Below are 27,179 nucleotides of genomic sequence, written 5' to 3'. Positions count from 1 at the left end.
AAATATGTTGCGCTGCCATTGGTTTATATTACAAACACCGACAGTTTTGAAAACTGCATTTTACTTCAGAAAGCACAAACTACAACGCAAGGCATCAGTCTTTGCTCTAGCTACATTTTTCTTCAAAGAGGTAAATAAAGTTACTACATCGAATTCTGGAGCGACCCTGTGTGTTTGTTAATCTGTTTTTCATACATGGTACGTTTAAAGTATATTTTAATGTTTTGTTGCATGCATCTCTAGCCAAGGGATCCACTATTTGCTTTCAATCGAAACCCAGATGGCTAGTAGGTAGCCAAATATTGATTTACTTGCAGACGTGTATTGATTAAATAATTTACAAAACAGCCGTGGCATTTAGGGTCCAGTTGATTACGTTATCTAGCTGGTGTAAGATGTGCGATTCGTTTGATCAGTGTTCATTGTTTGTTTCATGTGACTTTTACCTCTTCTAACATTAGAGCCCGCACATTGTTACAATGATGCAAGGGGACGACGGTGCCCAGCTCCAGTGCAGTGTCGTGGTGGAGCGCCTGAACTCCTCTGGCCAGGCCACCAAACGCCAAGTCATCCGGAAGGCAGCTGTTCTTCTCGGTCGCAACGAGTTCCAGGAGATAATCCTGCGCGTGCACAACGGCAAAGTGACCGAAAGTTACACGCTCAAAGAGTTCCAGCTTTTTACCCGGTTTGCTAAGGATGGCAAGTGCACCGTCAAACTGCTCCCCGAAAACGTCCAAGTGCTCATCTCTGACTGCCCGCCCCACCTACTAAACATTTTCCTGAAGACCTTGAGTATCAAACACCAGGCCTGGCAGACTAGCAAACCTATGACAGACCGAGAGAAGCTGAAAGCCTGTTTGCCCCGCAGCTTCGAGACCATCAGCCCATTACAGCAGAAGGATGTACAGAAGGCCAATGAGCTGAGGAGCAAAGTGAATGCACCAGTGCTCTCTAAAGGTCTGGTAGTGAGGACTGGTAATAAGATGACAGGAGGACCACCGGGACAGCAGGTTAAGAGACAAAGGACGGACTGTGACTCTAGCCCAGTGAGTTGAGTTCATATCCTCAGTGACTTTGTCATTGCTCCCCAAGCTGATATTCAACCTGGTTTGCACTTAACAACCCTGGTAGTGGGAATGCATTGCATGCCGTTCAGCCTAGTGTGTTTATCACTGATTTGGTTTCGTTAGACATAAGATTGGTTTGATGTCCAACATTTTGTTAGTTGTTAGGCTAGTCCTTGAAGTTATTTATTATGCTCCGTCTTCAGTTGAAGGCACTCCACCCAAGCAAAAAGCCCACCCTGTCTCTACCGGCGGCACGGAAGTTGAACAAAGAACAAGCCGCTGTCCTCAGTGCTGTGTTGAGTGGGAAGAATGTTTTCTTCACCGGCAGTGCAGGTATCTACCTTCCATTCCAAGCTGAAGTCATTACTTTCATTGTATGAGTTTGATTCATACAATGACTCATACATTCAGGACCCCCACATAGTGTTTTGGGCTATTCAAGACTGTTCTGTCTTTTTGTTCAGGCACAGGGAAGTCCTTCCTGTTGAAGAGGATTGTGGGCTCTCTGCCGCCCAAAAGCACTTACGCCACGGCCAGCACGGGCGTGGCGGCGTGTCACATTGGGGGGACAACGCTACACAACTTTGCTGGTTAGTCACCACACCACCGAATAGGAGCGAGCTGTCTGTCTAGAAATGGCAGTCTCAACTCTAACAGTTGTTTCAATTGACACATTGTGATAGTCCCCGTAGTTAGCTTCACAAAATGGTTTACTGCCGGTTACCAGAACTGTACTGGGAGCCTTTAGTGGAGGGTTGGCTGAACACCCTCATCTCGCTATCTTTCACCTTCTCTATTTCCTTGTCTCATTCCCACCTTTTCCAAATTCTCTTTAACCTTGTCTTACCCCATTCTTGTCTCTGTCTCAGGTATCGGGTCAGGCTCCGCCCCTCTGGAGCAGTGTATAGAGCTGGCCCAGAGGCCCGGGGTCCTGCAGCACTGGACTAGCTGTCGCCACCTCATCATCGACGAGATCTCCATGGTTGAGGCCCAGTTTTTCGACAAGCTGGAGGCCATAGCCAGGTACTAGAATCACCACCCACTCGCACCCTATAGAATTTAGTGTTGTATTATATAATTAAGTTGCCAGTCCCATTGTTTCAATACACAATTGTAAGAATTATGTACACGTATCAACCGACGTGTTTCTATTCGAGTTCATTGTGTGTAATTCTGCTATGATTTCTTCCATTGACATGTCGTTGCGCCAGGTGTCTGAGGAGGTCCACAGAGCCGTTTGGAGGAATCCATCTGATAGTGTGTGGGGACTTCCTCCAGCTGCCCCCGATCTCCAAGGAAAAGGACAAGGCCACGTTCTGCTTCCAGGTCAGAAATCCTGGTGATAATGGTGACATGTCATGATAATGCTCCACTGACTCCCACCTTGAGCTTTTCTCATTACAGCATGTCAGTCTCTAGCCATGTTGGGATTCTAACACAGAAGCTTGTGTACATGTGAATAATTAATGCATTACTAGTATCCCTGGCAGATTTGGGGTAAACCTTTGAGTTATGTTTAACTTGTACAGTATTTCAAGTTGTTGTCTAAGATGATACCTGATATGATGAAGATACATTGAAAATGCTGACCTCGTGTTGACCTCTAGTCTAGAAGCTGGCGGAAGTGCATCCATCTGAACATGGAGCTGACTGAGGTGCGCAGACAGACTGACCAGTCTTTCATCTCCCTCCTGCAGGCAGTGAGGGTGGGCAGGTACAGTACGCTGAGCAGTGGACACTAGGCAGCCATTTTGGATGTCTGTTCTGGGCTTTTTCAATGGGTGTATCTCAATAGTCTGATGCAGCTTCCTCTCCTTGTCACATGAAATGAAAGATTGGTAAAAATTCATGCTTTCACAAAATGTGACTTGGAACGAGAGGAGAGAGCCACTTTATAGACCGTTGAGAAGCACCCAGTGTGCCACCAACCAACTGATATCCATGGTCTCGTGACAAAATGCCAGTTCTACAGTATACCATATAGAGTTTGAGCAATTTAGTAAAATGGAATCCTAATCATGCAATATTCTAAATCATTGTATTTTCAATGTCCATCATTAAATCCCAGAATCACAGAGGAAGTCACTGCCAAGTTGATAAAGAGCGCCTATCACAAGATCGAGCGGGATGGTATCCTGGCAACCAGGCTTTGCACTCACAAGGACGATGTAGAGCTCACTAACGACAACAAGCTCCAGCAGCTGCCAGGTTTGGTGTTTTTCTTCTATTTTTGATCATTTTAATGACTTATTGCCTACAGTTCTTCCGTTGTTGTGAAACAAACTGTTGCCTTGAGGCAAGTGACAATTGGCCATTATTGTATGTCTCAGGCTTGAGTCAGCTCCTGACAGGGCTGGTCCAAGCCTCTAAGTGACTGAAGCGACCACTTGGGGCCCCATGAACACTAGGAGGCCCCAGACCAAAGCATTTTATAAATAAGCCACTGACTTTTAGTCACTCACTCAGATATATTAACATGGCGTAAGTCATGTGAAAATGTTTAGAATTGCGGGAAATTATTTTGATTAACCTTTGCTGTCAAGAGCAGTGGAGACCACAAATGTTTTGCTCGCTAGATGGGGGGGGCAACAATTTCGCTTGGGGCCCCAAAAATGGCTGCCTCATGACCGCACAGGACCTTGAGGGTCTCGCTTCCAAAGGTGTTTTTGGGTGCTAACACAATTAGCAGGCCATTTCAGGAATTTGGGGTCGTAAAAAAAATAACTGCAGTGATTTAAATGATTATCACAACTTCCATTAACAGGTCCCGATCATCATAAAGGCAAAAATATCTGGCATATCTAAAACCGTGACAGCCCAGATGTAGAAATTGTACAATGATTGCTCTGCGAGTACAAAGTACGAGCTCTCAAACACATGGTTTTAAGATTGTTGGCCGTCTATGAACACGCTGTCATGCATCACTGCAACGAGCCATCACATTGATTAGAAGTGGGACATGAAGTCCCACGTACTGAGAACTTGGAGGAGAGGCTCACAACCACCTGAAATTACATTAATACCTTTGTTGCTGAGTAGGTGAGGGACTGCAGTAAGGTGAGTGCCATCTAGTTCGTAGGTACCCAGAACTGCTGTATATTGAACTTAATTTCCCCCTCATACACGAGCATATTAGAATTTTGAATTTGTCATTTTGAAAAATAAATAAAAAATCAGTTCATTTTTGGAGAAAAAAAAGGCAGTTTATAGTTAAGTGAAATTGTACATTTGGCACATCTCAAGCGTAGACACACCACATGATTAAGTAAGCTAGAACCAATGAAAAGACGGTCTTGTTTTTGATTTATGTGAACCCAGCCATGTGCTGCCCTTGTTACTGGGCAACCTGTGGTGAGTGTTTGCCTGCAGCTACCATGAGTGCTCTCTGTCGTGCTGGTTTCAACGGTCATGGAGTCTTACTGAGATGAAAATCGAAAGTAGGGTTGTCACTTGCAAAAATATTTGGTGTGAAAACAATTTCTACCCCAATGTCTCAACAAAATCAACATCCATGTGCTGCTTTTGTTAGGAGACCACATGTCCCCTGTCTGTGACTCAAAGTAAAATACTATGTTGTAGCTGTTTGCTGCCTACGGACTTTAGGTTACAGATCTGGGATCTCCTGCGTGTCATATTGTGAAGAGGGTTGTGAAGGTGGACTCCAATAGTAAGCCCTCTGTTAGCATGTCTCTCGGTGAGCTATTAAACAGGAAGAGGGTAACCAATACTGAGTTAAATAGGCTGCAAAAAGTGATGTAATATCAGGCGAGCTAAACGGATGTGCAAGGACCACATTTGAAGAATGTGGTTCTAATAATTTAGGCTCGGGATGGTATGAAAACTGTTGTGGGGTTGCAGGACAAAAGTAAGGATTTTTTTTTATTTTGACATTGGATGGGTTTTAATTCTGACAGTCAACTGGTACAGGTGTAAGATGTCAGGAGCCTGTGGCACACAGCCCTTGCCAATCGTCACCTGGTTTCCCCTCTCCTGCTGAGCAATTAGACCTTTATTTGTTTAAATGGCGTATTAACAGTCTACTGGGATCCATGTTGCCAAGGACAACCACTCAAAGGTTTTTAATAACTACAGACCAGTCACCAAGGGGTAGACAATAGTCAATCATGGTGCCAAAATGATTGTAATTGGCTAAATTCAGCTCAGTGTAACACTGGCGTGTTGTGTAAGAATGACAAGCAACAGCTTTTTTTGTCACAGGAAACTAGGAAAGATCCAGGTTGACAGGACCTTGACTCTCTTAGAAATCATGCAGGCTTAACATTTTCTTTGATCTGTTGGTATGGCAACCTTAGTATCAAAGCTAAAAATCCACTAGCTAGAATGGTGAAAGCTCACAGGAGTCCCGCAGAGTAGTCTGACCTGTACAACAGACAAGTGGTGAGGAAGGCAGGACTGTGCCCACCCTCTACACTCTTCCCATCCTGTCTGACTGTGCCCACCCTCTACACTCTTCCCATCCTGTCTGACTGTGCCCACCCTCTACACTGTGAGTTGCAAGGCCTACCCTCTTGCTCCCGGTTTAGAGTCCCCACTGTCAAGACTAACTGGTACAAGCACTCCTTTATTGCTACGGTCATTGCCCTTTTCAATACAGGGAAGAGGTTGGCTACTCTGCCCAACTGGTTTCATTGTCCTTGGTTGTCATAACATGGGGATGATGGTGGTAATGACGTTGCTGCTGATTTTATTTGTCAGCATATTCTTGATGTTGACGTGATAATTTGAGAATGTTGTTGGGTCATTTTACGACTGCTTTATGTGCTGCTGCTCATGTTGCACAGTCAGACAGGATGGAACTCGGTGTAGAACACGTGTCAAACTCATTCCACGGAGTGCCGCTTTGTCTGCAGTTCACTCCACCTGTGTACCTGTTTGACTAATTCGTTAAACTCCCCTCACCTGGTTGTCTAGGTCTCCATTGAAATGATCCTGTCAGCCCATGACTGTAGTAGCCCATTGGATCTATGTGGACTTAGTTTGTCTCCATATGCTCCCCCTGATGCAAAGCCCAATGCCTTCTGGGGCAAATTTAAGTGAACTTGATGATAACTTTTAGACTTGAACTGTGTGTAACATTTTAAAGGGGTCTTCTTGCTTGCAGGGTCAGTGCGGGTGTTTGAGGCTGTGGACAGCGACCCTGCACTGGTGAAGACCATAGACAGCCAGAGTCCCGTCAGCAGGCTGCTGCAGCTTAAAGTGGGCGCTCAGGTCAGTGCATGGAGACTACTCCCTCAGTGGTCACAGCTGAATAGAGACACATGCATCTTTAACCTGTTGAACTAGCTTGAATCATTGATTAGATGCATAGTGTTTTTTTAAAAGTCATTTTTATTTTCCATTGTAATATGACCACTCACTGACTAAACTGATTTGATTCCTATCCCCAGGTCATGCTAACAAAGAACCTAGATGTCCAGCGTGGCCTGGTCAACGGGGCTCGAGGTGTCGTGGTGGACTTTCAGCCGGGGAAACTAGGTAGATTCAATATACCGTACACTTACACATCAATAAACAGTAGGATTGAGGTTTTAAAAGTATGTGGTTCAGGTCTTGGTTAACATACTCGGTAACATTTCAACTATCTACTAACCCTAGCTGTAATCTTAACCCTTATCCTAAATGTAACCCTTATTATAACCCTAACCTTATCAAGCAGTTGCTTATCAACAGATGGTATGACCATCTGTACAGCATCTACAGATGGAAAATCCAGACTATCCAAATAGTGACCCAGAAGTATACTTTAATGCCTAATAACCCTCAAATTTCATTGCGGTTATCTGTTTTAGCTGTGCATTTATGATCGACTCATTGACGGTGTTCCCTAACTCTGTATAGTAGCAGTCCATCAGTCCTTTCTGATTCCTCAGGGCTCCCACGCGTGCGTTTCCTGTGCGGCACCACTGAGGCGTTGAAGCCAGAGCGTTGGATGTTCAAGGCCGGAGGCGGGCTTTATCTGAGCCGCCAGCAGCTGCCACTCAAACTGGCCTGGGCCATCTCTATCCACAAGAGCCAGGTGAGGCATGGCAATGACCATGTAAGACCCTACGGTGTGCTTGGCTAAACGCTCTAGAACGGAGTAGGGATTCCACATATGAGCCATTCAAATACAAAGAAAATGCATCCTTCCATCTCTTCTTGGAGGTGACCTGATACAATTTATTTGGTTTAAGTTATGCAGTGCAACTGCTGCTTTCTCCTGTCCAATAATCTTGGATCATTGATGACGCCCTCTCTCTCCGACGACAAATGTGATGGACCTGCGTCCTATGTTTGATCACATTCCCAAAACGCAATCCTCTCCCTTTGGCTGCGACGACGCACCCCTACCAAACTGTTACTGCGCAGATAAATGTGATATCTGGTCAATGATATATGGTTTTCACTACATATCAGGCTGACTGATTTCACGTGTATCATGTCTTCCTGTCTGTATGATTGTCTACCGCATCCTGTCTATGTCCATGCGTCTGTATTTGTGGCATGTCTCTTACCTACTGTATGTCAGGGCATGACGCTGGACTGTGTGGAGATCTCTCTGGCACGTGTGTTTGAGAGGGGCCAGGCCTATGTGGCGCTGTCTCGGGCCAAGAGCCTGGAGGGGCTAAGGGTCATGGACTTTGACCCCCACGTGGTCCGTGCCGACCCCGACGTGCTGCACTTCTACAGCAAGCTGAGGAAAGAGAGGCTACTGTTGCAGGTAAGTTTCTGGCTGTATGCTTCATTTGTATTGACCGTAGGGCCTAATGTTCTTTGACCCAGTCTGGGTCGTCTGGGTCCTCACAGGGGTTATCTAACAAGGTCCCAGAATAGGTCAAAGGGCTTATAGACCTATAGTGACTTGTTCCACATTTTGTAGGTACAGCCTGAATTCAAAATGGATTAAATACATTTCTCAACCATCTACACACAATACCCCATAATGACAGTGAAAACATGTTTTAGACATTTTTAGATAAATTAGATTTCCGTATTTCATTTTTCAAAATGTTTTATGTAAGTATTTGCACCCCTGAGTCAATACTTTGTAGAAGCACCTTTGGCAGTGATTACAGCTGTGAGTCTTTCTGGGTAAGTCTAAAAGCTTTGCACACCTGGATTGTACAATATTTGCCTTTTTACATTTTTGTTTCAAGTTCTGTCATAATGGTTGTTAATTATTGCTGGACAACCATTTTCAGGTCTTGCCATAGATATTCACACAGATTTAAGTCAAGACTAACTCAGCCACTCGGGAACATTCACTGTGTTCTTGGTAAGCAACTCCAGTGTAGATTTGGCCTTGTGTGTTTAGGTGATTGTCCTGCTAAAAGGTGAATTATTCACTGTGTCTAGTCACTAGTGGAAAGCAGACTAAACCAGGATTTTGCCTGCGCTTTTTTTTAAATCCTGAAACTCCCGAGTCCGTAACATTATACAACTACCACTATGCTTGACGATATGGAGTGGTAATCAGAAATGTGTTGTATTCCGGACAAAGTTAATTGCTTTGCTACATTTTTTGCAGTATTACTTTAATGTCTTGTTGCAATAAATATTTTTATGCTGTGCAGGCTTACTATAATTTCACTCTGGCAATTAGGTTAGTATAGTGGCGTAACTACAATGTTGATCCAGCCTCAGTTTTCTCCTGTCACAACCATTAAACTCTGTTTTTAAAGTCAGCATTGGCCTCAAGGTGAAATCCCTGAGTGGTTTCCTTCCTCTCCAGCAACTATCTTTGTAGTGACTGGGTATGTCTATACACCATCCAAAGTGTAATATCTTCAGCATGCTCAAATGATGTGTGTGTGTGTGTGACAACATCCATCCATCCATGCATGAAACATCAACTACATCACACCTGCCCAGACCCGCCTGCTCACATCTCCAGCGCCCGCATCACTCTCCGCCACATGGTCTCAAACTGCACCATTTATTTTCTCTCCGCCGCTGCCCACACATTTTCAGATATTCATCTTAGGGATATTCAATGGGTGCCCTTCTTTGCAAGGCCTTGGGAAAACCTCCCCGGTCTTTGTGGTGGAGTATGTTTGAAATGCTTTGCTCGACTGAGGAACCTTAGTTATCTATGTGTGGGATACAGAGCTGAAGGAGTCATTCAAGTATCATTTTAAACACTTGCACACAGTGAGTCCATGTGACTTAAGCACATTTTTACTCAAATTATTTAGGCTTGCCATAACAAAAGGGTTGAATACTTATTGACTCACGACATTTCTGCTTTTCTTAATTAATTTGTCGAAATGTCAACACAATTCAACTTTGACGTGTGTGTGTGTGTGTAGGCCAGTGACAAAATATATTTAATCAATTTTAAATTCGGGCTGTGACAACATTGTGGAAAAAGTCAAGGGGTGTGAATATTTTCTGAAGGCATTGTGTAAAAATACGAATTATTTAAAGCAATGAGAATAGCCTTTTCTCAGTGTTTTTTGGGGGGGGGGACTGGTGACCTTAGCAGTTTAGTTGTGCTTTAATAGTATCCTGCTGTGTACTGCCACCCTGTGTCAAGAGGTGCAATGCTTTCCAGAGATTTGGCCTCTGAGGGTGGGTTAGGTCTAATAATGATCTTTGTTGGGTGTGGCCATCCACAGCTGTGTGACAGTGTCCAAAGCAAAGGGCTTGTATAACACTCTGTATCTCTGCAGGCTTCAATGAATGAGTTTGTGGGCAAAAGTAACAAGGCGAATCGTTGATGAGAAGGAACCCCTCAACAACCCAAACCGTGCCAACTATTTTAATTGAACATTTGATTTGTGGTTTTATTTCCATCTTTCAAGTGATTGTCTCGGGCTGTCGACTTTTTAAAAAAGTGTATACACATCATGGACTTTTGTACTGCCAACTTTAGTTTTATACTTGTTATTTATTGTCATGATCTTGACCATGTGGGAATGTTTATGACTTTTTTAAGCAAATAAAGTTTTAGTAGAACTAAACTGAAAAGTTTAAAAGCATCATGTAAAGTTTTGTTTTCACGAGCTAAAATAAAAGATCCCAGATATGTTCCATTTGCACAAAGCTTATTTCTCTCAGATTTGGTGCGCAAATTTGTTTACATACCTGTTTAGTAAGCATTTCTTCTTTGCCAAGGTAATCCAACCACCTGGCCGGTGTGGCATTTTAAACGGCATGATCATTACACAGGTGCACCTTGTGCGGGGGACATTAAGGCCACTCTAAAATGTGCAGTTTTGTCACAGAACACAATGCCACAGATGTCTCAGTTTGAGGAAGTGTGCAATTGGCATGCTGACTGCAGGAATGTCCACCAGAATTGTTGCCAGAATTTAATGTTAATTTCTCTACCATCAACCACCTGTAATTTTAGAGAATTTGGCAATATGTCCAACTGGACAGCTGATGAACCTGTGGACTATTTCTGTCTGTAATAAAGTCCTTTTTTTGAGGGGAAAACTCATTCTGAGTGACTGGGCTTCACTCCCTAGTGGGTGGACCTATGCCCTCCCATGGCTGTGCCCCTGCCCAGTTGTGAAATCCATCAATTAGGTCTAATTAACTTAAATTGACAGATTTCCTTCATATGAAATCATTGCATATTTATTTTCCCCAGTAGACTTTGTACAGTAACTATGACCAGATAATTTCAAGGCTTGGCCTATATTGTAAGGTCATAAACCAAAAAGACATTCGATTGAGGTATTTAGAGCATCACATTCTCGGGCTTACATACTCCTAGTACCAAGAAACATCTTGTTTGATTTCCAAGATGACTCGGGGCTCCTTGATTGCTTCAATGTGGTTTAATAGGTCAGGTCTGTACCCAAACAATTCGAGCTTCTACTTTTAAAAATCACCTGTCCAGAAACAAGTCTCTCACCATTGCCACTTACTATAGACCACCCTCTGCCCCCAGCTGTGCCCTGGACATCATATGTGAATTGATTGCGGTCATAACCGCCATCAATAAGAGACATTACTATGCAGCTGTATTCATCGACCTGGCCATGGCTTTCAACTCTGTCAATCACCACATTCTTATCGGCAGACTCCACAGCCTTGGTTTCTCAAATGACTGCCTCGCCTGGTTCACCAACTACTTCTCTGATAGAGCTCAGTGTGTCAAATCGGAGGGCCTGTTGTCCGGACCTCTGGCAGTCTATGGGGTGCCACAGGGTTCAATTCTCGGGCCGACTCTTCTCTGTATACATCAATGATGTCGCTCTTGCGAGCGATTCACCTCTACATAGACGACACCATTCTGTATACTTATGGCCCTTTGGACACTTAACTAGCTTCCAGACGAGCTTCAATGCCATACAACTCCTTCTGGGGCCTCCAACTGCTCTTAAATGCTAGTAAAACTAAATACATGCTCTTCAACCGATCACTGCCCGCCCGTCCAGCATCACTGCTCTCTGGACGGTTCTGACTTAGAATATGTGGACAACTACAAATAACTAGGTGTCTGGTTAGGCTGTAAACTCTCCTTCCAGACTCCCATTAAGCATCTCCAATGTAAAATTAAATCTAGAATCGGCTTCCTATTTTCGCAACAAAGCGTCCTTCACTCATGCTGCCGAACATACCCAAAACTACCAATCCTCGACTTTGGCGATGTCATTTACAAAATAGCCTCCAACACTCTACTCAACCAATTGGATGCAGTCTCTGTTTTGTCACCAAAGCCCCATATACTACCCACCACTGCGACCTGTACACTCTCGTTGGCTAGCCCTCGCTTCATACTTGTCGCAAAACCCACTGGCTCCAGGTCATCTACAAGTCTCTGCTAGGTAAAGCCCCGCCTTTTCTCAGCTCACTGGTCACCATAGCAGCACATGCTCCAGCAGGTATCTCACTGGTCATCCTTCTTCTTCTCTGGACCAACACATTCATGTATAAATGTACGGTTTGAAGAAGTAGAGGGGACACAGGGTCTGCAGTGCTTGAAATTTTAATGCAGTAAAACTCCTGAGTGGTTAGTCACCTGGCCAGTCTTCATTTACTGGCCACAAAGATCTGAGAAGTTTGCATCTATTACCAATACAAGCAGCAGGTTGGCCATATACAGTCTAAAATGTACATATGTGTAATGGCTCAGGTTGCTGGTGTATACAGAACTGCATTTTGTCCAGAAAAAAACTAACAAGATCTAATTTATTAAACATTCATGGGTAGAACACAGGCTCTGGTCTCAAGCTTTCCCTGACACTGCACATCTGTAGTATTTATAACAGATTCCACAGCTGCAATAAACTACTGGAATTGACGGAGAATGGAGAAGTTCATTTGACGTTGTGGAAGAGCTTGTGCGCTACCTGTGAGAAAAAAGGAGAAATAACTAGTTCAATATGATAATGTATTGTAATTTACAGATTATTACCCCAAATAATAAATTGATCACATGTAAGCCTGACATTTTCCTGCATGCAGTAGTGTGTGTGCTCACAGGGTTCCTTAAAAAAAACACTTACACAGTGGTCCCGTGCATGTAGGAAGTCGAAGAGTTCCTCTGTGCATTCCTCCTGTGTGTGTGATCTTGAGCCCACTCGGGCCGTGCAGGCCTCCAGCCTCTCCCTTGTGTGGGTGCAGTGCTCTGACGCCTCACACTTTGCCCGTATTGTTTCTAAGGGATCCTGGCAGAGACCAACACAGCTGCAGATGACTCATAAAAAAAACAGTACCTCTCAATGTACAAAAAAAAGTCAGGGAATCTTAATGTGTGTGTTCATATTCAAATATTAGTCATCAAAGGACAGTGTGGTAAATGTAAGTTCAACTGTCTTACCACCATGTCTTCTTCCTCCTCTTCCTCATCTCCTTCCTCCTCTGCCGGTGCCTCTTCCTCCTGGTCAGTGACAACATTAGTGGGGTGCAACATACACCTTGCATATAAACATTTATCAATTATCAATTATTAATTCTACAAAAGTCATTTCTGTTCTACACAATAAGGTTCCATCTGACAGGACTAACTTTCTGAATGAGATCTATAGGAAGTGAATGAGTTGATCTATTGTAAAAGCAAACAACAATATTAGGTTATGGGTTGAATAGCGTTCCATATATATATATATATATATATATAACTCATCAACTTGATTTATTCAAATGATCTAAAACTAGTTTTCAAACCTAGGTTGACATTTGAACTAAAACTAATTTGTTTCTAAATATAAAATCCAGGTGTAAATAACAAGTGGTAACGACGTTACACCAATCTCAATCTTCCATGTTAATTAAACGAGGGGTGTCCAGAGCTAGCTGCCAAGGACGCACGCCTGGCTAGCCATGCATTTAGCAAGTTACTGTGTGCAGCTACCGTTAGCTAGCTAACTGATAGCATTCGGGTTGCATAACTTGATATATTGGTAGGATTCGCAGAGAAAACTACATAGCAATAGGAAGATTTTGATATTGTGCAATACCTCATCATCAGGCTCCCCATTCATTATCATTTTGTTTTCGAAAACCATGATTTTAGTCCTAAAATTGGCAAGGACAACACCGGCAGAAGACACGACCTAACGTTAGAACACCAGCTTTGATTTGGAGGACGTGTTACGTCACACGCAGGAAATAGCTAGCTAGAAAGTTCGCCGGAAGAATGTTTCTTTTCGTTCACTAGATGGCAGCCCTCCAACCATCTCCATGCGCTGGGGGAACCAATGTTCTGATATATTCTGCCCGATGGCAAGACGGGTTGGAAACAGTGTCGTACACCAACATGGCAGCGTCCATGGACACGAGAATATGATTTAGAAAAATTTAAGATCTACGGTGTCTAACGGAATCGCGTGAAAGCAAAATTGTACGTATAACGTGTAGACTGGTTTAAGCAACAACAAAAAATCCACAAAACAAGTTCGCGAAAAAAAAAATCTAGCACCCGTTCACTTTGTGTGAGGAGGGTATTTTTTTCGCGCACAATTGTATACCTTCATATTTTAATCATCACCGATGAAGGAGTCAACAGAGTGAGAACTGCTTATTTACTGGCAACAAGGATGTTACCAAGTTAGTCTCTAAATTAGCCTAGGGTATGGGTCCTGGATCTGCACTATCGTCTAGGATTTATGTGCATTCTCTGTAATACACTAGGGAACGGCTTGGACATAAACCATCATTTTTTTTAACCTTTATTTAACTAGACAATTCAGTTAAGATAATTCTTATTTACAATGATGGCCAAACCCGGAAGACGCTGGGCCAATTATGCGCCGCCCTCCTCCATTCAGGTTGAAAAGGCATAATTCCCTTCCTTAACTATATTTTAATGGCGAGCCACCGAAAACACAAAAAAAGTGAAAATCTGTAATGTCTTAATAACATTTTAAAAATCCACCACCATTTTCTGTTTATGGACAGTTTGGGATGTTGCACACACGGTGCAGATCTAGTGCTCACTATCTAAAAGGCACTACATGGTCAATCCACCGTCTGCATTGGCTGTGCAGCCTCTGCAAAATCAAGGCATTCATGCTTCGCGGAGCAGTGCAGAGCTGTTGTCAAGGAAGTGAGTTTGTTAATATTCGGGACCTCCCGTCGCCGCCTTCTCTCAGCCAATCATGTCAATGCGGAGCTATATAGAGCTACAGTTTATGGATCCCTCCGCAATGCTACAGAATTTCAGAGGTGCACAGCGATGCAGAATGGAGCTCCATTTGACCTCTGCATGCCTCCAGAGACTCCGTATTTGCGTCATACAACTCGTAGATCAAGCATAAATTGGCTTTAAACTTAACATTAAAGGATCTGCATAATTTGGCTGCATTGCCATTCCGACATCTGCATTGGCCATGTGGCATTTAAGTTGATATGGCTTCTGCAGAAGTCCGGGCAGAGCAGTCCAGATTAGTTGTCAAGGAAACAGCGGTGTGTGGGTAAAATCATTGGGGAAGCCATATTGCAACCTATGTGTCTAGACACCAGGACTGCGATTACTCACCACAGACTAGCAGAATCCTCTTTTTCTTTTCATGACTCTGACGAGCCTGACGAGAAAGATACGCTGCTTCCTCGGGAACAGGCCCCGATCCCCGTGATCTGCGTGAAGAGGAGGCGAAGAAAGGGGCCGACGGTCCGGCTGCCTTCTGAGAATTCGCAGGCGATCGAATAAACCCCCATTTCCCTCCATTCTGCTTGCAAATGTGCAATCTTTGGACAATAAAATTGACGCGTTACACAAAAGATTAAACTATCCACGAGACATTAAAAACTGTAACATCTTATGCTTCACGGAGTCGTGGCTGAACGACGACAACATCAACATACAGCTGTCTGGTTATACGATGTACCGGCAGGATAGAACAGGGGCGTCTGGTAAGACGAGGGGCGGCGGTCTATGTATTTTCGTAAACAACAGCTGGTGCACGATATCTAAGGAAGTCTCGAGCTAATTCTTACCGGAGGTAGAGTTTCTCGTGATAAGCTGTAGACCACACTACCTACAGAGAGAGTTTTCATCTGTATTCTTTGTAGCTGTTTTACATACCACCACAGTCAGAGGCTGGCACTAAGATGGCATTGAATGAGCTGTATTCCGCCATAAGCAAACAAGAAAATGCTCACCCAGAGACGGCACTCCTAGCCCCACTAGGACTTTAATCTAGGGAAAATTAAATCAGTTTTTACCAAATTTTTATCTGCATGTTAAATGTGCAACCAGAGGGAAAAGAACTCTGGACCACCTATATTCCATACACAGAGACGCATACTCCCTCACCCTCCATTTGGCAAATCTGACCATAATTCTATCCTGATTCCCGCTTACAAGTAAGAATTAAAGCAGGAAGCACCAGTGACTAGATCAATAAAAAGTGGTCAGATGAAGCAGATGCTAAGCTACAGGACTGTTTTGTAGCACAGACTGGAATATGTTCTGGGATTCCTCCGATGGCATTGAGGAGTACACATAAGTCACTGGCTTCATCAATAAGTGCATCGATGACATCGTCCCCACAGTGACCATACGTACATACCCCAACCAGAAGCCATGGATTACAGGCAGGATCCGCACTGAGCTAAAGGCTAGAGCTGCCGCTTTCTAACCCGGAGCTTATAAGAAATCCCTCTATGCCCTCCGACAAACCATCAAACAGGCAAAGCGTCAATACAGGACAAAGATTGCATCGTAATACACCGGCTCCGGTGCTCGTCGGATGTGGCAGGGCTTGCAAACCATTACGGACTACAAGGGAAGCACAGCCGAGAGCTGCCCAGTGACACGAGCCTACCAGACGAGCTAAACTACTTCTATGCTTGCTTCAATGCTATGGGTGGCAACAATGTCATACTCGTTTGGACCCGACAGCATCAGATGGATGACCTACACGTCGAGTGTGGCTCTGTTTTGCTCGCTTTGATTCTTTCTCCTGAGCGATACATTCAGCCTCTTGCGAATTGAAGGACAATTATGAAACACAGAGACAAAATTTTAAAAACATTGAAAGGTAAAAAATGTTATGGACATTTTTCTTGCTCATTTTTTGGGGGAGGCCTGGCTTCCCTTGGCATCCGTGAATACACGCCACTGTGAGAAAATGAGTTTGTGTTTATACAGGATCTCCTGTCCTCATCTACCGTCAACCAATCATGTCAATGCGGCGCTATACGGAGCCCTCCGCATTGTTACAAAATTTGAGAGGTGCACATTGATGTGGTACTTAGCTCAATTAGGCCTCACAATTGCGTCACCATCCATACGGCGGCACCTCCGACCACATTTTCGGATCGAGCATAAATTGGCTCTTGCTAGCTAGTTACAAGAGGATGCCATGGTTATCATCCTCATTGTATTCTGTTAACAAACCTTGTATATGTAGAGTTATTCCTGTAAATATTTAGTCAAATTCTGTGGAAATTGTTAAATGTCATCTTTGTGCATTGGGTATACATTTTAAAGTGAAAAATCTGAGTCAGCATAATTCCGTTACCATGGAAATGGCCCTATACTGAACTCGTGTCACATGCGGAAAATTGTTTGCCACGGTAATCACTTTTTTTTACACATAAAAGAGAAATAAAAAGACAAACATTACAAAGGAAGGGTGAACTTGCCAAAGCACAAAGTTTGATCTTTGTGAAAAAATTTGACTCCCCAGTTAAGGTTGATTTGCCACACCTGGGCAGAAGGTGCACTCAGGGCTTGTGTTGCATTGTGGATCATTCAGAAATATATATCTCGAATTACAATAGTTCCAAATTGGTTCCTAGTCTCTCCCCCCAGCACTCATGCAGGATCTAAAATAGATACATACTGCATAGGCTACGTTTACACATACGGCCCAATTCTGATCTTTTTTCCCCACTAATTTTTCTTTTCACCAATCACATCGGATCTTTTCACATTACAGCTTTTTCAGAGCTGATCTGATTGGAACAAAAAGGTGAAAAAAAGATCAGGAAAGGCTGCCTTTTTAAACACAGCCCATAGAACCCCCCCCCCAACAAATTAGAGCATAAAACAAACACATCAATAACTCCATGTATTCAACGCCTCCAAATCTTTTGTAATCTTTCAACATGCCGTCATCGCGGACCTGCATTCCCAGGGATGTAGAGACTTTGTCAGACAGCCAGTTGGAGAAGAAGCTCTGGAGAGACTGCAGGCAGCTGGATTTCCTTCCCACGATAACCCTTCATCACTCAAGTCTGTTGGTGCCAGTCAAGATATGGCTCCTCCTCACCCCAGCACCAATATCAAGTGCCCCCCCCCCCAGTGAAGACATCTCCAGATTCCAGCCTTCCAGGTGAGATTTGCAACACTTCTGTTACAGACACGAGAGAAGAAATTGCTGAAATCTGGGCTTCAGTCTGTTTCATCACCACAATTTACTGTAGCTACATATCTCCTGTATTGTGATATTATTTGATGCCAATCTCAACATGGGGGCCCCACAAGGGGCAGCCCCCTCCTGTACTCCCTGTTCACCCACGACTTGCCACGCACGTGTCCAACTCAATCATCAAGTTTGCTGACTACACAAAAGTGGTAGGCCTGATTACCAACAATGACGAGACAGTCTACAGAGAGGAGGTGAGGGCCCAGGCGGCTTTGGCGCCGTATGGGAGGGGAAAGTTAGGACTATTCTAAGGGCCTGTGGCTGACAGGGGCCCTAAAAAATTATTAGAACATTATGTACATTTTTTTTCAAAATTAAATGACAGGTTAATCATCATTAATATAATATTTTATTTACATATTGCTAATAAAACTAATGATCTATTTTTCTTTTCTTGCTTTTGGCAAAAAGTAAACATCCAGAGAGCCTCTGATTCCATGATGAGACCTCAAGAGGAGACAGCTCAGGACAGTGCAGCAACGGTGTTTCAGAACATAGTATTTTTTACTGCTATGGACAACATCATAAGTGACTTGGACACTGGGTTCCACACCACTGCAAAAATTGTAGAATGATTTTCTGCTGTTCTGAAAGTCGGGCAGATTAGTGAGGATAAAGTCTCTTCTGTGTGCCAACCACTGATTATGAAGTATTCCAGAGATCTGACACCTGAGTTTCAAAATGAAGCCACCTGAACACTGTATATTCTGCCACTTTCCCCCCTAACTTGTCCCCTCTTGGGCTCCTGAATGCAATTTGGAAGATGCAGCTGCAAAGCATTTTTGGAAAAGTGTGCATTGCTTTACGTATATTTTGCACACTGCCTGTGACTTGCTGGTGGCGAGAGCTTTCAGTAAGTTAAAACTACTAAACTATTTGAGGTCCACTATGTCCCAGGACAGGCTTTGCAGTCTTGCCAAGCTGTCCATTGAAAGTCAGTTAGCTAGAAAGCTGGACTTCAAAGACTTAATCAGTGACATTGCTAGCAAGAAGGCTCGGCGCTGGGCTCTTGGTGAGTAAGGCTGAGCAAGGGCCAGTGATAACTGTTTAATGGCATGGCTATGGATATTGGATCACTACACACGTGATGCCCACAGGCTGAGAACAAGACTGAGAACAGGCTGAGAACAAGACAGAACAAGATAAATCTCAAAGTAATGGCTGGATTGCTGTAAAATTTGTTGTGCACAATCAAGACCCCAAGTGGAAGAAACCTATTGATTTGGTGACCTCTTGACCTTTCCTCTAGCGCCACCATCAGGCCTTTTCATTTTTACAGCTGCTTATTTTCTAGTCGGTATGTGTACTTAGTTCAAAAATCTGCTGCTGATTTTATTATTTTGTTTGTTATATCATTCTATAGATGATCATGTACATTTATTTTAATTTAAGAGGTTAATGTATATTTAAGTTATATTTATTTTAAGTTATTCATTAATGTTAAGAATTTTCCATTCAAGAATTTTACCATTAAAATGACATTTTACTGTAAAAGATGGCCTTTAGCACATTTCTTATAGAGGGGATCAGTCCTGCATCAAATAGTGAATTCCACTGTATGCAGAATGTTGCATGCATGTCGGCACAGTGTTATATTTTCACAGCTCACTGTCAGTAAATGTTGTACAGTAAATATTGGACTACAAGAGAGTTGCAAGCCTGCAAAGGTAGAGTTATTTAAAGCTTTGAATGGGTTGATTGGGTTCTGGAGGTGTGTGGTTACAGCAATTGCGCAGGGTTGGTGGGGCCCAATGTGATATCTTTTCATGGGGCCCAAAATCCCTGGCAGTGCCCCTGCCTGGCGAAGTGGTGCCAGGAAAACAGCCTCTCCCTCAACGTCAACAAAACGAAGGAGCTGATCGTGGACAACAGGAGACGGCAGAGAGAGCACGCCCCCATTTACATCAACGGGGGGTCAAAAGCTTCAAGTTCCTCGGCGTGCACATCATTGATGAACTGAAATGGTCCCTTCAAACAGTGTGGAGAAGCCGCAACAGTGCCTCTTCAACCTCAGGCTGCAACCACAGGGCTCTCCAGAGCGTGGTGCATTCAGCACAACGCCTCATTAAGGGCACACTGCCTGCCCTCCAGGACATATGCAGCACACAGTGTTGCAGGAAAGACAAGAAGATCATCAAGGACCTAAAGCCAACATAGCCATGGCCTGTTCACCCTTCTACCGTCTAGAACTGGGTTGGGCAACTGGCAAAATTGTATTTTGTGTAGAACTCAGTTGGCATCTCAACTTACTGTTAGAATAATATAATTTTTAAAAATTTGGCTAATTGACTGCTGAAGCACAACCACATTTATAAATGGCACCTTTTGTTGATTGGTAATTTAGTCTAGTGGTCAGCTATCTAAACCTGTAGTAAGCATGGTCAAATTTCCGCAGTGGCTTGTGGGTAGGCAGAACCACAAAGCACTGCGGTCCATCATGATGACATCCATTTTTTTGTGGCCCCCACCCCCATCAAAGTTGCCCATTCTTGATCTAGAAGTAGGAGACAGTAGAAGTGCATCAAAGCTCGGACAGACTAAGAAACAGCTTCTATCTCCAAGCCATCAGACTGTTACCACTAGCCGGCCTCCGCCCAGTACCCTGCCCTGAACCTAAGTCACTAGCCGGTTACCACCCTGTACTCTACCCTGCACTTTAGGCTGCTTTGCACTATATACATAGTCATTGAACACTGATCACAATGTTTACATAATGTTTAACCCACTTTTTTTCAAGGCACACTTAACCATCATGGCTCCCACAGCATTCTGCAGCGATAAGCCATCCCATCAGCTTTGCGCTTAGTGGGACTATGTCACGAGAATTTTCAATCCCAATAATAATAACTAACAATCAATAAGCTTTGACCAATCCCCGAGGTTTGTAATACCCTGGGTTTAATAATAATTAGGCAAAGACTCAGCTTATGCAAAAGGTTCGTGCAGTTTATTCATGAGAGCGCTCTGAAGTCCATAATACAAAGACATCCATTTTATAACTCACTCCCTATTTACGCACATACCTTCACACAAACAGTAGATATCCTACGCACATACATACACACGAACAGTAGATGAGTTGTATCTTTCCCCATAGTTCTCACCACTGTTTATCACTACCAAGCCGACAGTTCCATTCCCCCGAGATTAGAGGAACCTTGAAAGGACTCCTTGTCCTATCATAAGTTTCTCAGAGTTCTAGCCAGGTCGGGTCAAACACAGTTGAATTGTTCTCTGTATTTTCTCAGACACACACACACACATTTCTCTCCCTCACATGTCTCTACCAAACCTTATTGGACTTACGTTTAGTACTTTAATAATTCATTATACATGCTACATAAACTAATAATCGCTAATAGTTATGTTTCAGGGTGGAATTCTTTAATCATTACCTTTAAGCATATAATTCCCTTATCAGACTATCATTTGTTTTTCAACAGGACAATGACCCAACACACCTCCAGGCTGTGTAACCTGCTATTTGAACAAGAAGGAAAGTGATGGAGTGCTGCATCAGATGACCTGGCCTCCACAATCACCCGTACTCAACCCAGTTGAGATGGTTTGGGATGAGTTGGACCACAGAGTGAATGAAAAGCAGCCAACAAGTGCTCAGCATATGTGGGAACTCCTTCAAGGCTGTAGGAAAAGCATTCCAGGTGAAGCTGGTGGAGAACAACATCTTCAAGAGGGCCAGGACGAAGGGGAGGCTGCCTCTGCTGCAGATAGAACTCCTCCTGTAAGTGTTAGGAGTTATTATTATTCATGTTATCTTTAAAAGAAATGCAATTTACAATATCTTCTGTGATTTTTTTTCCTAATTTCTAAATATGTTTATGATTGTATTTATGTACAGTGCCTTCAGAAAGTATTCACACTCCTTGACATTTCCACATTTCGTTGTGTTACAGCCTGAATTTCGACTTAAATCGTCTTGAAAATCTATGGCAAGACATGAAAATAGCTGTCTAGCAATGATCAACAATCAACTTGACAGAGCTTGAAGAGTTTAAAAAAGGGTAATGGGCAAATATTGTACAACCCAGAAATGCAATTCTCTTAGAGACTTACCCAGAAAGACGAACAGCTGTAATCGCTGCCAAAGGTGATTCTAACATGTATTGTCTGGGGGTTAAATACTTATCTAATTAAGATATATTTGTGTTTTATTTTTCAGAAATCTTTAAAAAATGTTAGAATTTTTCTTTCTCTTTGACATTAGTATTTTAATTTTATGTAAAAATGCTTTTTGACAAATCAATTTGTAACAACAATATGATAATACTTTCTGAAGGGACTGTATCTTTTAATGTTTTCTACAGTATGCATGGTCTAACTGTAAGTCACTCTGGGTAAGAGTGTCTGCTAAAATGTATGGCAGTTTTGTATCTCTGGGTAAGAGTGTCTGCTAAAATGTATGGCTGTTTTGTATCTCTGGGTAAGAGTGTCTGCTAAAATGTATGGCAGTTTTGTATCTCTGGGTAAGAGTGTCTGCTAAAATGTATGGCAGTTTTGTATCTCTGGGTAAGAGTGTCTGCTAAAATGTATGCCAGTTTTGTATTTCAGCGGTCCTATTTTGATCATATGATATCTGATAATACTTGATCACATATCTCTCTCCCTGATCCTCTTTCACCTGGTATCGAGGCAGTTCGTCTGCGGGGAGAGGTCGTCTACTCCACCTGCTCCCTGTCCCAGCTGCAGAACTAGTGCGTAGTGGAGCACGCCATGCACTTGGCCCGGGAGGAACATGGCATCAGCCTGCAGGTAGCTGACCTTCGACCCCTCACACACCTCTTTAAGGACACCTTCCACTTGGCTCCAGGCCAACCTGGGACAGCTGGTCCTGCCCACCTCACCACTAACTTTGGGCCCATCTACATGTACAAGCTGCAGAGGTTAAACTAGAACTGATGGACATGGATTCACTACAGTACCTTATCTTATTGACCCCTTCGGTTCGACCTGATTTAACCGGTTTTAAGTCATTTTTCAACGGACTTATGCATTTGTATGCAGTGCTACCTTTGACCTCTAGGTGTCAGTATTAGACAATTATACAAGTCCGAGCTCTCTGTATTGAAAACAGGGCTTGAAGTTACTAGACCCATAGATTAGCTTTAAATTATTTTGAGGATAAACTCAACCTACACTCGAAACAGTGCCCTATCAAATAAACAGAATGTTTATTTGCTTATAGATCATTTTGCCCAGTCACTGAGGTTGAAATAAACCAATTCAAATCTGGTTGATGTGGTCCAATAGTGACCTTCATTATTTTATAATTTTCTGATGTCATTGGAACTCTTTCTTTTAAATGTAATACCATCATGACATTTTCATTCAGATTCTAAACATTTTCATAATGAACACTCAAACAATCATTGTCACATTTGAGAATCTCTCTGAGAATCTCTAGGCCTGTCGTTACAACAGTTGCATTTTCTCAATGTACTATTTAATGTCACTTAAAGGCAGCCTACAACGTATTTGTTTCTCAGATCTAACGTGAGTATAGTATAGTACCTCTCCTCCCATCACACCGCTGATGACCCTCTCTGTTGTTGCACCAACTGGGCAATGTAGCATGAAAGCGGTGTGGACACGGCTAACGAGCGGTGCCGCCGAGTGTCATCGACTTCCCGCTGCCATTAAGCGGGCGCCCCTGTCGCCACGAAGGGAGAAGAGAGGCTGTTTGCTCGGCGTCTCCCAGATGTACATTAAGGATGAAAGAGAGATGCTAAAATGGTATGGTCTTTTTATTCCACAGATGAGTGCAGATATTTTCACTATGTGATTGTGAGTGATTACTGTATTACCACGGTAACAGAGGATGTATCGGCGAATGCAAAGGGAATTAATGACACATTAACTAAAACTATTTCTGTATTGACTGCTTCAGTCGGCGGGCCCAGGACGCCGCGGCCGCATCTTCTGATTACCTAAAGGTATTGTAAATATGTTTCCTATGGGTTTTACATACATTTACATGTTTTAACGCTCAGGAGACCAGAGACTATTAGGAATGACTTACTCCTCTCTTCCCTTTGTATTAGGTTGTTCCTTATTGAATTAGCCAATGGTATTCCTTTGCTGTAGGCCTAGGTATGGGAGAGGGGAATTATATCAATAGGATGTGTGTGTCTGGTCTGTTTAGGAGAGGGAGGGAAGGAGAAAGGGATGGAGGGAGCGAGCAGAAGAGGAAGATTGAGAGTAAGCCAAGATAAGTGAATGAGTGTAGTGGGACTTTTGTGTGTCCCTATGAGATGGTACATTTATGTTGTGGTGTGATATCAGCATACGACGTAATAACAGTTTGGGCTGAACGAGCAGAAACCTTTGAGACATAGGCCTACTGTGTTGGTGACTGCATACACAGCTATGTTTACTCCCTTTTAGATACCACAACCATCAGACGGGATGTCAGGACAAAAGGCAACCCCCCTTTAAAGGTTATGACAGATATGTGATCCTGCCCCCAAGGCCTATGTGTTCATATAGGAACTTCTGCTGGGTGTTAAGGCCCACAGGCGAGGATCAGACGGCTGGCCCAGTCCGCTGTGAGTGAGAGGATCTCACCAGCGGGGGTCTTTGTCCCAGACACACTGTGAAGAGTGGGCCCAGCAGGCAACCAACCCGCCACAGGGCTCAAACACGACACAGCGTGGCCTCCCGATCAGCGCTACACTATTTCAGTGGCTTTGAAAACGTTATTAGGTATTAACTGACTTGACATAGGCTACAGTAAATGGTCTTACTTTGACAAAACTTGGGATGGGCTAACACTGCTCTGTACTTGTTGGTCTTCAACTGACTTTACATAAACAAATAGTAAACAAACTCGGGATGGAAAATCATCTCAACATAGTATGGAATAGTGTGATGTGTAACTATTCGTGCCTTGCACAGTGTCTCAACCAGGCCAGGGACTGGCAATGCACTGCTCCCAACTCACATTGCTGTTTTCTTTTCCTCCTCTAAGAGGATTATCCTTGAGATGGCAGGCTGAGTATTTAAAACGGCCAACAATAGAATGGGAGATGAAGTGGAACTAAAGAAGAGTGTCAACCACCTGTTGTCCTCTTGTGGCCATCACTCCTCCCCTTTGTCCTCTTCTGGCCATCACTCCTCCCCTTTGTCCTCTTGTGGCCATCACTCCTCCCCTTTGTCCTCTTGTGGCCATCACTCCTCCCCTTTGTCGTCTTCTGGCCATCACTCCTCCCCTTTGTCCTCTTCTGGCCATCACTCCTCCCCTTTTTCCTCTTGTGGCCATCACTCCTCCCCTTTGTCCTCTTGTGGCCATCACTCCTCCCCTTTGTCCTCTTCTGGCCATCACTCCTCCCCTTTGTCCTCTTGTGGCCATCACTCCTCCCCTTTGTCCTCTTCTGGCCATCACTCTTCCCCTTTGTCCACTTCTGGCCATCACTTCTCCCCTTTGTCCTCTTCTGGCCATCACTCCTCCCCTTTGTCCTCTTCTGGCCATCACTCCTCCCCTTTATCCTCTTCTGGCCATTACTCCTCCCCTTTGTCCTCTTCTGGCCATCACTCCTCCCCTTTGTCCTCTTCTGGCCATCACTCCTCCCCTTTGTCCTCTTGTGGCCATCACTCCTCCCCTTTGTCCTCTTGTGGCCATCACTCCTCTCCTTTGTCCTCTTCTGGCCATCACTCCTCCCCTTTTGTCCTTTTCTCGCCATCACTCCTCTCCTTTGTCCTCTTCTGGCCATCACTCCTCCCCTTTGTCCTCTTCTGGCCATCACTCCTCCCCTTTGTCCTCTTCTGGCCATCACTCCTCCCCTTTGTCCTCTTCTGGCCATCACTCCTCCCCTTTGTCCTCTTGTGGCCATCACTACTCCCCTATGTCCTCTTCTGGCCATCACTCCTCTCCTTTGTCCTCTTGTGGCCATCACTCCTCTCCTTTGTCCTCTTGTGGCCATCACTCCTCCCCTTTGTCCTCTTCTGGCCATCACTCCTCTCCTTTGTCCTCTTCTGGCCATTACTCCTCTCCTTTGTCCTCTTGTGGCCATCACTCCTCTCCTTTGTCCTCTTCTGGCCATCACTCCTCCCCTTTGTCCTCTTCTGGCCATCACTCCTCTCCTTTGTCCTCTTCTGGCCATCACTCCTCTCCTTTGTCCTCTTGTGGCCATTACTCCTCTCCTTTGTCCTCTTCTGGCCATCACTCCTCTCCTTTGTCCTCTTGTGGCCATTACTCCTCTCCTTTGTCCTCTTCTGGCCATCACTCCTCTCCTTTGTCCTCTTGTGGCCATCACTCCTCTCCTTTGTCCTCTTGTGGCCATCACTCCTCCCCTTTTGTCCTCTGTCTCCTTTTCCTTTCTTTTTATCCAGAACTGTTTCTTTTTTTCAACAAAAATGTAGAACGACAATACATTTATTCGGAGCATGGTCTTGCATACAATTTGAAATAGTACAAGGGGCGGCAGGGTAGCCTAGTGATTAGAGCGTTGGACTAGTAACCGAAAGGTTGCAAGTTCAAATCCCCGAGCTGTCAAGGTACAAATCTGTCGTTCTGCCCCTGAACAGGCAGTTAACCGTCATGGAAAATATGAATTTGTTCTTAACTGACTTGCCTGGTTAAATAAAGGTAAAATATATTTTTTTAAAGGATTGGTAGTCTTCACACGTTCAATACTTCAATGTTTAAAAGCCTGTTGAACATCAGAAGTGTGTGTGTGTCACTAAGCTCCCGGTGGTTTCCAGGAGCATTTTAATGTGTATCTGGGCAATGTGCTATTAGAGGGATTTCCCTGGGTTGACAGCTCGGAGAATATGTGGCGAAATTGCGATGCCAGTGGGCTAAAAGAATGTTGGAAACAGGATTCGAATCATATTCTGGCAGAGCCTGTCACACCTCAATGGGCCGGGTTTCTTACGGTGGCACTTTTCATTCTTGGCTGGGTTAAAACCTTTAACCATGGAGGCGGGAGAGAAAAAACCTTGATTGAATGGTACCCTGTGATATTTGTGCAGGAGGGCTCCAGACTAATTAAAATATCAGGGTGCATCTTTCCTCACAACGTTTTGGACATCTCTTGTCCTGAGAGTTCAGCAATCTGCAAGTTCAGCTGCATCTACACTACAGTATGCCCACATCGTCAGGTTTATCTTTTGGGATTTGACCCTCCTTTAGGGTTCCAGATTCACATCTTTACCTAGTGAAGCAGTATTTGGCTAGATAAGGGTCATGTTCTTACTGATTTATCTCAACTAAATGATCTGGTGAGGTATACAGGAATAGAGGCTTATTCCAGCTCGATGGATG

The 27,179-nt window shown here is 43.8% G+C and overlaps 2 protein-coding genes across 3 annotated transcripts; one reads left to right on the top strand and one right to left on the bottom strand.

Annotated features, from left to right (window-relative positions):
- Window positions 1–92: 92 nt before the first annotated feature.
- On the top strand, window positions 93–10,030 carry LOC139377278 (PIF1 5'-to-3' DNA helicase homolog (S. cerevisiae)). The gene is made up of 13 exons (XM_071120283.1): window positions 93–130; window positions 462–1,046; window positions 1,271–1,400; window positions 1,532–1,657; window positions 1,937–2,090; window positions 2,279–2,393; window positions 2,675–2,781; window positions 3,136–3,275; window positions 6,190–6,296; window positions 6,476–6,563; window positions 6,959–7,104; window positions 7,597–7,788; window positions 9,740–10,030. Exons 2-13 carry the CDS (start codon window positions 480–482, stop codon window positions 9,785–9,787), a joined length of 1,920 nt encoding a protein of 639 aa, XP_070976384.1. The 5' UTR covers window positions 93–130; window positions 462–479; the 3' UTR covers window positions 9,788–10,030.
- Window positions 10,031–11,993: 1,963 nt separating this feature from the next.
- LOC139377277 (cytochrome b-c1 complex subunit 6, mitochondrial-like) lies at window positions 11,994–13,621 on the bottom strand. 2 transcript variants are annotated; one of them, XM_071120281.1, is made up of 4 exons: window positions 13,484–13,621; window positions 12,844–12,903; window positions 12,530–12,691; window positions 11,994–12,373 (listed from the first exon to the last, which is right to left on the bottom strand). In XM_071120281.1, exons 1-4 carry the CDS (start codon window positions 13,529–13,531, stop codon window positions 12,341–12,343), a joined length of 303 nt encoding a protein of 100 aa, XP_070976382.1. In that variant the 5' UTR covers window positions 13,532–13,621; the 3' UTR covers window positions 11,994–12,340. The 2 variants fall into 2 exon arrangements, with proteins under 2 accessions (XP_070976382.1, XP_070976383.1); XM_071120282.1 differs by having other exon boundaries at window positions 12,328–12,373; window positions 12,530–12,681; window positions 13,484–13,620.
- Between the last annotated feature and the right edge of the window lie 13,558 nt (window positions 13,622–27,179).

Source organism: Oncorhynchus clarkii, chromosome 20 (genome assembly GCF_045791955.1).
Source record: "Oncorhynchus clarkii lewisi isolate Uvic-CL-2024 chromosome 20, UVic_Ocla_1.0, whole genome shotgun sequence".
Lineage (NCBI taxonomy): Eukaryota > Metazoa > Chordata > Actinopteri > Salmoniformes > Salmonidae > Oncorhynchus > Oncorhynchus clarkii.
This window is presented reverse-complemented; position numbering and strand designations above follow the sequence as displayed.